At 39.5% G+C, this 12,700-nt stretch overlaps 1 protein-coding gene across 1 annotated transcript; it reads left to right on the top strand.

Moving 5' to 3' along the window:
- The first annotated feature begins 1,841 nt into the window (after positions 1 to 1,841).
- LOC133140877 (zinc finger protein 391-like) lies at positions 1,842 to 10,853 on the top strand. The gene is made up of 2 exons (XM_061261150.1): positions 1,842 to 2,185; positions 8,655 to 10,853. The coding sequence occupies exons 1-2, from the start codon at positions 1,957 to 1,959 to the stop codon at positions 10,307 to 10,309; spliced, it is 1,884 nt and encodes a 627-aa protein (XP_061117134.1). The 5' UTR covers positions 1,842 to 1,956; the 3' UTR covers positions 10,310 to 10,853.
- Positions 10,854 to 12,700: the final 1,847 nt, after the last annotated feature.

The following is a 12,700-nucleotide window of genomic DNA, read 5'->3' as shown; positions in this document are numbered from 1 at the left end:
CCACAGGAATTGTAAACTTATAGTCCAGGCAGAAAGTTGGACTATACAGCACTTCAAAGGAATAAAACAAAACAAAACAAAATAACCAAGCAGACCTACCAAAAAAAACTCCATGAGCCATGCATAATGAGATTGTAGATGGCTTATTGACGATCTCTGCACAACGTCCGTGTGCTCAGAAAACCGTATTAGCTCACCATGGTCCAAACACCGCCTTCGTTTAACTATTAATCATTTTACAATAAAATTCATGTGTTATTGCCTTTATTTTCGCTATTCCCAATTTGAAACACTCATAAACTACATAGAGCAAGGCACAAAGACATCCCCCAATCAACGATATGTCTGAAAAGTCTGGAAGTATTTTTTTTGTATTCGTCATGAAAGTTGCACTGTTGGAAAAAGGTGAGCTAACTCATGTTCAGAACAGGGTGAGTTCACGTTACTCACAACGGATAGGAAGTAGGTTGTATGGTTACATCTTGGGATTTATGCGTTTTTCAGATGTTTCATAGAGTATAATTCCAGGGCTGAACTTCTTATTCTGAAGTAACTCCATGCCTTATAAAGTATCCACCTGCAGTGGCTTTTCTGTCTGGTGTTAACAACCAAAGGTTCCTCTAAACCAGCGCAACTCAATTCCAGGTCCTGCGGGCCTCAGTGTCTGCAGGTAATTGCTCCTAACTTGCGCTACACCACCTGATTTCACTAATTATTTTACCTGCTTGGTTGGGTTAATAAGCTAATTTGTCAAATCAGGTGGTGTACACGCAGTTGAAGCAAATGCCAGAAGACTTTGCGGCCCGCAGGACTTGAGTAGTGCTGTTCTAAACAGTTGCCCAAGGATTTCATAATGAAGATGGTTCATTTCCACCAAGAAGGAGAAGACTACAAAAAAATATCTCAATGTTTCAAACAACCTATTTCAGAGAGAATGGCCCGAGACCTGGTGAGAAATGTTCAAACAAACCCAAACCACATTGAAGTTGAAGAGCAAGACAATGACCCAAAGCACACCTCAAGATCAACCATGATGTACCTCTAGGAAAAACGGATGAAGGTTTTGGAATGGCCACCTCAGTCCCCAGACTTGAATATTATTGAAAATCTGCAGAAAGATCTCAAATATGCCATGCATGCAAGTACTTATATTTCTGAGCTAGAAATGTTCTGCCAGGATGAATGGGGAAAAATAGAGAATTGAAAGACTCGTAGCTGGCTAAAGGAAGCGTTTACAAGTTGTTATAGTTGCCCAAAGAGGAGTTACAAAGTAATATCTGACAGGGTTCCCAATCTTTTGCAAAGGGCCTTCTTTCTTAATGTAATCTTAAACATTTCTTTCAATACTGTAGTTTGAAAAGGAATGTTAAAGAGGAGGTTACGTGATGCCTTAATTGGCTTATTTGTTGAGATTTTTATCAGGGAGGAGGTTACTAATGGGCCGAAGGCATATTCAATACTCAAATGTCAGAAAGGGTACTCGAGGAGTTATGTGAGATATTTTTTAAACCACTTGCAAGTATTTTTAGACAGTCTTTAAAAACTGGAGAAACAACTGGACAACGGGAAACAGGGTAATCTCATACCAATATATATGAAAGGGGACCGTACTGATCCAGGAAACTACTGGCTTGTCAGTTTAATTTACATCATAGCAAATAATTGAACTAATTATATCAGCAAGATCTATGGCTGGAATAAAAACCAACACTTGCCTCCATGGCACTGAGTTTGAGACCTAGCCCTTAGGAAAACCTAATATGAAAACTACTCCAATGCGCTAGGTGGCGGCATCACGAATAGATAGCGTAACTATTAAAAAAGGGAATGCACTCGGTAGCTTGGGCTTTGTTCTGTCGATACAGCGGTGTGTTGTTATATTACACAACAGCTACACTGTAAACATTTTCATTCGCTGCATTGTGTGGTGTTCTGTTAACCATTGTAGTTATATTTATGCAGGCAGTGAACCAGACGTTTATTATGCCAAAATCAAAGAATTTAAAAGCCTTCCTGGCTTCGTCCCTGAATGAAATTTTTAAGGCGACTGTGAATGACATACTGGACTCAGTGGAGGAGACCTTGTCCGAATACAACGAAAAAATACAGAGAATCGAAGCGGAAAATGAAAGTCTACGACGAAGTTTGCAGGGACTTGAAGATGTAAATAGAGGAGGCAAGAAAGGTAGGTGTAAACTGCATGTTTTTTAAGTAGGCTGACCTAGGCTATAAGTTACCAGCTAGGCTACGTTTCCACTAATTCGTTATCCAGCAGTTATCAAGCTAACGAATGCAAATTAAAATCATAGTTTAAATTGTTATTTAGCAGATGTTACTTGATAGCGAAGAAATGTTTATAACGTAGCGTGTTTCAGAAACTGATTATCATGTTACAGCGCGTCCAACAGGCTAATACAAAGCCTAAAGCAAGTCATAGCCTAAAATAACTTCGTTTGTTCGTTATTACTTTAAATACGCCCGGTCATCGTCATTAGCTGTGTCATAGCACTCTAGGCCGTGCTTTCGTAGACTGAAATTATTTTTGAATTAATTAACGTTTAAGCTATGCAACGTTCGCGGAGACAAGATCATCAACTTTATTTCAGATGCCAAGCAAACATTAACCGGTAGTTCGTCGATCACACTAACTGCTCATAGCTGCTTACTGTAGCTAGTGTAAACAAAGATCAAAGGTGCGTTGTGGAAGAGATGGTCCATTATTCAGGGGCGGGGGTTGGTAATGACCAGTTGGAGGGACGATGTCGCATAGTGATTTTTTGGATTGTAGTAGAAAATGTACCATATCATTACAGCAATGGTAACGGAGACTCACTCTGTTCCGAACAGAACACGGGGATGCGGCCGCTTCTACTATAGTTGTTGTGAACATGTATTCACGATGTTCCGAACAGCACTTGAACTACTAAAGTTTTGTATAGTGGAATCAGGTAATTTGGGATACTTTATGGTAGAATTACCAGGAGACCACCCAAAAGGTGGTTACTCACTCCAATGATATTTTTATAAGTTATCACGGATGTACCAGGGCCCCTTATCATGCTGATGGCATATTCAGGTTAAACGGGGCAGCTTGTAAGGTAAATTAGGACGTTAATTTTCAGTTCAAATATTTTTTTTATTTGAACATTGTATGGCAGTTCAGCATTACGCTTGGGAGCGGAAAACCCACATGACCTCCGCAGGCCATAAGAAAGTATACGAGTTGAGCAGATGAACCGCAGATACCCCCACACCTGTGTGGATGGTGGGAGGGGTGAGATTTGCTTGTGACTGCACATGGTACAATTGAACATGGTAAATTATAGCTTATAGAAGGGCTGACCTGAGTAAAATAGGGAATCAACTTAACGTAACTTCGTGTTACGTAAGCTTTCTATGTGCTGTCACTCGTTTGCTCATCTCCAACATTCAGTGCCATTTTAAGGTCAAGAAGTTGCTGGTTTTATTGCTCTCAACTTACCAATATTTCACGTGGCTTGCGTGTTTTATAGCTTGCCTTGTAGCCTACACCAAGGGACATTTTTTGAAGTTCATGTTTTTCCATCGGGTTTCAATTAAAACTAATAAAAACAGTTACAATGTTACAATGAAGTCATATAGCTATGTATGGAAAGCGTACGATCTTGTCTATCCATATAGTGTTCTTTTCAATAGTATTCTAAATTCATTATAACTTGACCTTTCACCTAGTAACGCAATTTCGGAATGATGCGGCTTAACTATTTACGCTTTCGTCTGGTGCGTTTTAAAATTATGTATGATATGTAGGCTATATCAGCAAAAATAACCCACTTCATGTAAATAATTGTAAATTGCGGCTTCAGAATTTTGATCGAATCCTTGGGTACGTGTATTGGATTCTACTCAATGAGATGTATTAGTATGTATTGCACACATACATGTAGAAATGCATTCATCCCAGTAATGATTTACTATGAACTTGTTCATACTGGATGAGTCTATTCATAAATTAATTAAGGACATTATACTTACACTTATACATTGACCACTTAATTAGGTACACCTGTGCACCAGCTTGTTAATGCAAATATCTAATCCGTGTATCATGTGGCAGCAACCCCTTTCTGCTATTACTGCCCATTCAATAACAAGGAATTAGTGAACAAGAAAGACAAATGGAGGCCATCTGGTCTCTGACAACAGGTGCTGACTTTGCAAGATGCATACCTCTTGCCTTTTTTCCCATGCATCCCTTGCTTACTATAGCCCAAGTTAATTTAGCTTGAACCAGTTGTTACAAAGAGCCTCACTTTTGGCTGTCAATTATACATGCAGCTATGTGGAACTATGCTTTTTCAAAGCGCAGCATTTGCAAGTGGAAGTGAAACTGCCCTTTTGTCCACCATTTACTTTAATCCACCATCCACGTCTAGCAGGGCTGGGTGCCTTGAGGCCTGCCTTTAGGCACCTCTTCCATATTGCAGCTTGATAGTTAACACATTTGCCATTTTGCATTAACCCCTTAAGTAGCACACCCTTTTCTTTACACAAGCTTGAAAGTGACATGTCCAAAATAAAATGGCTACTATTAGGGATGGACTGATCCAATGGCGAGCAATGGTGTCAGGCTGATATTGACTTAAAATGCTGAATCCTGTATCTCAAACTGTTAATGTTATCAGCCGATCCGATCCAATGATGCAAAGTGTAAGTTACACTGCATAAATGCGTGTGATATTGACTGACAGCATCAAAGCTTGCGCATGCTATCTGCAAGTGTTTGACAGTCTGAAAATATGTATATACACTCAGTGATCACTTTATTAGGTATTTATTAGACTTATTTTTTTAGACTTCTACTTCTGTAGCCTATCCACTTAGTTATGATGCATTGTGTGTTTAGAGATGCTCTACTGTATACCACTGTGTGGTTATTTGCGTTACTGTCACCTTCCTGTCAGCTTTGGCCTGTCTGGCCATTCTCCTCTGACGTCTCATTAACAAGGCATTTCTGTTTGCAGAGCTGCTGCTCTCTGGATTTTTGTTTAATTCTTTGCACCAGACTAGTGTATGTGAAAATCCCAGGAGATCATCAGTTTCTGAGATACTCAAACCACCCTGTCTGCCACCAACAATCATTCCACGATCAAAGTCACTTGGATCAAATTTTTTCCCCATTTTGATGGTTCATGTGAACATTAACTGAAGCTCCTGACCCATATCTACATGATTGTATGCATTGCACTGCTGCCATAAAATTGGCTGATTAGATAATCGTATGAATAAGTAGATGTAATAAAGTAAAAATGTTCCTAATATAATGCTCAGTGAGAGTATATGGCAATATACAGTATATGGGTCAGTGAAGGCTGGATAACACAACTACAGTTGATTTGTAAGCACAACTACAGTGTGGTGTCGTACAACAGAGCATTTTCAGAAATTCTTCAGGTTGGATCACTTCTCAGCATTTTCTCAGCACAAGTTTTGTGTAAGAGTCAGATTTTACCATTTGCGACAGGATGATGCCATACATCTCAGATCCTTATCATACAGGTAGGAATAGGCAGAAACAAGTTCGATAAGCATCCCAGGAACTTTATTTTATAGGAATGTTGTTATGTCTCTGCATAAAATGCTCATTGATGGCATCCACATTTGCTGTGTTCACTGTAGGATTCCGATAAAATTCTGTCAATATTGTTTCCAACATCCAGTGTCTACCAAACCTTTCCCAGATACAGATTTCAACATGGGGGAATCCCAATAAATGTTTGAAATTTTGACCACCCAATCCCAACTGGAGGGATACCCCTCTCAATCGCTAAGCAGTAGTTCTCTATACTGTGGGCTCAGAAATTATTGGCACCCCTGACAGAAAATGAACAAACAATACTCAAAAGAATTCTAAACAATATATTTATAGACAAACTCGAAATACCAACATGTGATAAATACTGTGCTATATTAATGTTTCAATGGAACCAACAAAAATCATTTACTGATTTAATTAAAAATCAATTTCCTCCAAATCAATGTTTCACAATTATTGGCACCCTTAAAGATTATTGTAAATAACACCTACCAAAATTAAACCAGGTATTAAATTCCACTTATTTAAGTTTATCTATGTGTTAAGGAACTGTATTGAGTGATTACATCACTTCCTGTTTCACTAGGGTATAAAAATGAGGTAACACACATGCAATATCCCTTTGTCATCCAACACCATGAAGAAAACAAAAGAGGCAGATGGTCGTAGATCTTCATAAACGTGGTAATGGCTGCAAGAAAATTCACAAACGATTGAATATACCACTGAGCACTGTCAGAGCAATTATAAAAAAGTTCAAAAGATATGGAACTGTTGAAAATCTCATGGGTAGAGGACGCAACTGCATCCTGCCCCCCAGGATACTGAGGAGAATGGTGAGAGAACCAACAAAATCCCCAAGGATCACAGTGAAAGAATTGCAGGCCTTGGTGGCATCTTGGGGTCACCAGGTTTCAAAAAGCACCATCAGACGCCACCTCCATAACCACAGCCTCATTGGAAGGGTTGCCAGAAGAAAGCCTTTTCCGATCACAAGACACAGAAGAAAGCGCTTGGAGTTTGCCAAATGTCATTTACATTATGACTGGAACAAGGTTCTCTGGTCAGATGAGACCAAAATTGAACGTTTTGATCAGATACAGCATCGGTATGTTTGGCGTAGGAACAGAGATGCATACAAGGAGACGCACCTCATACCTACAGTGAAATATGGTGGTGGGTCAGTCATGTTTTGGGGCTGTTTTAATTCCAGAGGTCCAGGGGCACTGGTTAGGATTGATGGCATAATGAATTCCAGCATGTATCAGGCAATTTTGGCTGAAAATCTGGTTCCCTCTGGTTCCACTTTCCAACAAGACAATGACCCAAAACACACCTCAAGATCCACACAGAAATGGTTCCGTGACAACAAAATCAACGTTCTGCAATGGCCATCTCAGTCACCAGATCTCAATCCAATCGAAAATCGAAAAAGTTTAAGAGGTCAGTTGATAAGCACAAACCCAAGAACGTGAAGGATCTTGAAAGGATATGCAAAGAGGAATGGTCCAAAATCCCTCCAAATGTGTTCCTTAATCTTGTCAAAAATTACAGGAAGAGACTCCATGCTGTTATCCTTGCCAGAGGTGGTTGCACTAAGTACTAGGTGAAGGGTGCCAATAATTCTGAAACCTTGATTTTGTTGACATTTATTTTTTATTAAATGATTGTTATGATTTTGGTTGTTTCCATTGAAACATTAATAAAGTACAGTATTTGGCACATGTTGGTGTATTACCTTTCTCTATAATTATACTATTCTTTTTTTTTAAGCCTTGTTTGTGCATTGCTGGTGAAGGGTGCCAATAATTCTTGAGCCCACTGTAGTCTAGATTTAGGAAGCATTTTGGAGCATTGCTTCAAAAGTTTAATTTGTAGGGCAAAATATAGAATTACTTCAATAATATAAGCATCCTCATATTTTCAGGGAAATGTTGAAGAAGCTATGCTCCAAAATGTAGTTTGAAAACCTCTGGAGCATAGAGAGCTTGTACAACATGGTTGTGGAGATGGCCCTGCAGTAGGGATTTCAAACATTTATTTGGATTCCCCATGTTTGAATCTGTGCCTTGGAAATGTTTAGTACACATCAGATGTTGGAAACCATATTGACAATTTTATAAAAATCCTACCCAGTGAACATGGTAAATTTAGCATTTTATTCAGAGATGTAATGATATTCCTATATATTAAAGTTACTGTGATGGCTATCTAACCTGATTCTACCTATTCCTACCTGTATTATAAGGATCTGAAAAGTATAGTGTCATTCTGTAAAAAAATGTAAAAAATCTGACTCATAAGAGACTTTGACCCGTTTGAGTGAAAACGAAAACCTTTAACTTAAAAAATGTTTTTATTTTATTTTATTTATTTCTGTCCAAATACTTATGGACTACACTGTAATCGTAACATCTCAGTATGCTGAGCATACTCACTGTGTTGCTTCCTTGTTTAGATACTGGTTGTTTGTCTTGTTATAGATTAAACTGGTATTAAATCTTGTTATAGATTTATAGAAATCTGTGGGCTTTAACAGTTGGGCAATTCCATGCCAACTCCTGGAGATTGCACCATATGCACCACTTGGAAATTTTCTCTTTCTGTGTGTTGGTAGACAAATTATGAGAAATTTGAGCTCCGTTTTATTTTCCCGGTAGAGCAAATAGCATTTCAAATTTGGCCCTAAAAGTACACTTTTTTCCACTGGGGATTTAAAGTCACTTCAGGTCTATCTCCAAAACATGCTTTTAGTGTCATATTATTTGAAAACACATGACTAATAACATTAGCTGAGATATGACCCATGGAATATTCAATTTGGCCACTCAGTGGGTTTTGTTTACACAACTTTTCCAACTATCTTCATGCATCTTTACATACCTGTAACACTGCTATAATCTAAAATAGAAGAGTCCAATTGCCTTTACCAGTATAGCCACTGTGGACTATTCCACTTTTTAAACAGGGTTTAATCTATTACTGCATTCATCCATGATTATTTATTTCACATACAGATCTTTCAGTTTGGATAAAGAATTTATTCAAAGGCCTATTCCTCTGTTTATGCTCTTCACAGAAGTCGAACTTCCCAAGCAGTCAAGAGGCAATCTCAAGCATGAACCAGTCCAACAGCAACCAGGCGACAGCAAGCAAGACCTCAAGGATCACCACAGGTACCAACAGCAGGAGCCTAGTGGCTCTGTTCCCATTACAAAACATGATGCTGAGAGTAGCCTGCAAGCTCAAGAGGCAACAGCAGGATCTGTTGCCATTAAAAAAGCCTCTGATTGTGTGGCATCATTGCTTAAGTCGGAAAACGTGAAACACGACCCTGATCTGGAACAGAACTGTGCGATGGACCTTTCCACCACCCATACCCCACCCAGCATGGAAGGAAAGAGGATTAAATTTGAGAAGGATGAGCAGGAGTTCTTGGTCCCAGAACATGATGCCAACATGCAGGCCCCACAGAGTCCAGACCTGGATTCCAGGGACGGCGATTGTGATGTCAGCACAACCATCATATCGGACCATCACTTGAACATTGGCACTAGTGAGGAAGAAGCAGTGGAAATGGGAGAGTCTGAGCCTGATGAAATGTTGAATGCGCAGCTCTGTAGTAAATTTGCATCAGATGATCACTCCCAACTTAATTTTTCAGACTTTGCACCAGATATAGCTGAGGGGAGTGACATTTGCCCATCCATAGAGCACCAACAGCCAGATCCAGGTCTCTCCAGCACCCTTCTGGCATCGATATCTGCTGTGCATTCAAATATAACAGAGTCTTCCAAAAACAGCCAAGGTTTATATCCATGTAACCTATGTGAGAAGACTTTCAGCCGGGTGGGAACTCTTAGAGTGCACCTCAGAACTCACAGTGGAGAGAAGGCACACTGCTGCAGCTACTGTGGGAAGCGCTTTGGCCGGGCTGACCTGCTGAAAGCACACAAGCGCACTCACACAGGAGAGAGACCTTTCAGCTGCAATGTGTGTGGAAAGAGTTATGGTCAGCCTGGTCAGCTCAGAATACACAAGCGAATTCACACTGGAGAGAGACCATACTGCTGTCCTCACTGTGGGAAAAGATTCAGTGAGCACAACCAACTAAAGGTGCACCTTCGAACTCATACAGGAGAAAAACCCTACCACTGCAGTGTGTGTGAAAAGACCTTTGGCAATGCTGGAAACTTAAGAATACACCAGAGAATTCACACTGGAGAGAAACCGTACAGTTGCTCTCAGTGCAACAAGAGATTTAACGGTTTGGGAGATCTCAAAACTCACTATAGAGTTCATACAGGTGAGAGGCCATACCACTGCAACCTGTGTGAAAAAACCTTCAGCCAAGCTGGCCATCTAACCATACACATGAGAATACACACAGGAGAGAAACCATATAGTTGTGCAGATTGCGGAAAGAATTTCAGTGTAGCAAGCAGCCTTAAGCTGCACCAGCGAACTCATACAGGGGAAAAACTTTACCGCTGCTCTTACTGTGAGAAGACTTTCAGCAGAGCTGGACATTTAAAAAGACATGAACAGGTTCACACAAAAGAGAAGTTGTACTCTTGCACCCAGTGTGATAAGAGTTACAGTGACCAGTCAACCCTTAAAAAACACCTAAAAACACACACCGGTGATGAACCCCTTGTGCAGAATGAGGAGTGTTTCAGTGGATCTGATACTGCTGATAATGACCTGGAAATTGAAACAGTACAGATATTGTAGTACTAGCACCTAATAATCTGTCCTAGAATCATGAGTGTTTTGCTAATCAATATCAAATTGAATACATAATTTTCCGTACAACTTGATTAAGTGGCCATTAAGTTCAGAACCTGAAATAAGATTTTGTAGGTCATGCCAACCTAACCATAACAGGTTCACCATAGAGGGGTAGTCAACAAATAAATGTTAAAAAAAATGTAAGGGTTCTGGTGTCATGAACCTAGAAAACTGACCCTAATAATTTGAAGCTTGGGAGCCATTTGTTGATCTGTGACTCTTCCTTTATTATTGTCCTAATTATTTAGATGATGTGATTTCAACTTCCCAATTTGGGAGAGTGAATGTTAAACTAAATTAAGCTGCTTGTCCTATTTAGTTGGGCATAACCTCAGACATTCAGGTGTTTAATGAACATTTGTCCGTAACAGTGCTTTAAAAGTAGGTCTACTAAATAAACATTAAGAAAATGATTGGTGTAACTTGTATGATGATTTAATGTTAATGTAATTGTGAATTAATAAATGTTGACAATATGGGAAATTTCTGATTGTGTAAATGTGTCAATGTTCATTCAGAATTAAATTTTCAAGGAGGAAATGTGTTAATTCTTGGAAAAGATGTCTGATGGGGACTAAACCACTTATCGAACTTGGAATATGATAAATGTATTCCTCACACAGAGCCAGAACCTTCTCCTTTCAGATAGGCTAAGTGCTCAGTAGTGCACATCTTACTTTCAGAAACCCAGTGTACCCAGTCCTGATGCACACAATTGGAAAGACCACAGCGAAATGTAGGCATAATGTGTCCAATTCCACATTTTAGCATATAAAAACATGGAACACAGCACAAAATGTTTAGAAGCGTACAAGAGTACTGTGCTGTTTGCTGATATGCAGTGGCGATATACACACCCTTTAACATGTTTCACTTTTTATTGAATTACAGCCTAAAGTCCCCTCCGAAAGTGTTGGAACAGCAAGGTCAATTCCTTTGTTTTTGCTATACACTGAATACAATTGAGTTTCAAGTCAAACGATGTACATGAGATGACCGATCCAAATTTTTGCTTTTATTTCCAGTATTTGTATCTATATTTGTAAAATAACTTGTACTATATCACGTTTTGTATCAGACCACCACATTTTTAGATGAGCAAAAGTATTGGAACATTACTTGACTGACAGGTGTTTAATGTTACTCAGATGAGTCCTGTTAGATTGATTGGTTTAACCATAAATCGTTCAGAATATCTACTCTTGGTTTTAGCCTTGGGTTTTGCCTGTGAAATCTGCATTTGTGTTAAACCAACATGAAGACCAGAGAACTGTCTTTGGAAGAAAAGCAAGGGGATAGCTTGGAATGTCCTGAAAAAGAAAGAAACCGCTTGGCGTACTGAGTAACAGACATCGAACAGGTTGACAAAGGAAAGCAACAACAGTTGATGACAGAAACATTGTGAGAGCTGTGAAGAACCCCAAAACATCAGTCAATGACATCACAAACAATCTCCACAGGGCAGGGGTGAAGGTATCTCAGTCAACCAATCGAAGAAGACTTAGAGAGCAGCAATATTGATGCAAACCACTCATCAGTAGTAAGAAGTGGAGGGCGAGATTACAATTTGCAAAGAAGTACAGCGATGAGCCGCAAAAGTTCTGGAACAAGCGGTGCATGAGCCCCTGTGGTGCATGAGCCCCTGTCTCAACAAATCAGAGATCAGTTTGCTTACTTATCACATTGATTTACTCATTTTTAATTGATTTTTGATGGTCTCTCTTTCGTTTTGGTTCAGCCTACAAAAAATTCTGACCCTGGAAATTGTAAAATGATATTGCCTGCATCTACTGATTACTGAATGTGAGCTGTGGGGCTGTAATTCATGCTGGAGTGAGTATGATGAGTTTAGACATCACTCATAGAAAAGGAATAGCAGGCTCATCAGTAATTCTATTTCTGGGCCATGGCAGCCATCTTCCGGCTGGGTCCTCTTGTGGAAGAAGCAAATTGAATGGGCTTGAAAGGAACCACGTGACCAAGTTTCCTTTCAAGTTATTATGCAGTTAAATGGTGGAGACCAATTGGCTATGATAGACTGAAGAGTGAATGTCCAACTTCAGTAGGACTGACTAGCTAGCGTTGTTAACATTTTAGCAGAATGTAGTGAGGCATTGGAACTGGAACTATTTCCCCCATCGAAAAAGTCCAATGAAGCAGTGTACGAATGTGACACTGATGCTATAGAATATTTATAAAAGAACTCAACTGACATATGGACCAGATATCAGAAGACCAGACTCAACAAAGGAGAAGAGAAGAATGCAGTGTCGTGACAACAGTGAAATAACTCAGCGACTGAGTTTGAAAGGTAAAATTGTCTTTTCCTTTTAA

This window comes from Conger conger, chromosome 11, assembly GCF_963514075.1.
Source record: "Conger conger chromosome 11, fConCon1.1, whole genome shotgun sequence".
NCBI lineage: Eukaryota > Metazoa > Chordata > Actinopteri > Anguilliformes > Congridae > Conger > Conger conger.
This window is presented reverse-complemented; position numbering and strand designations above follow the sequence as displayed.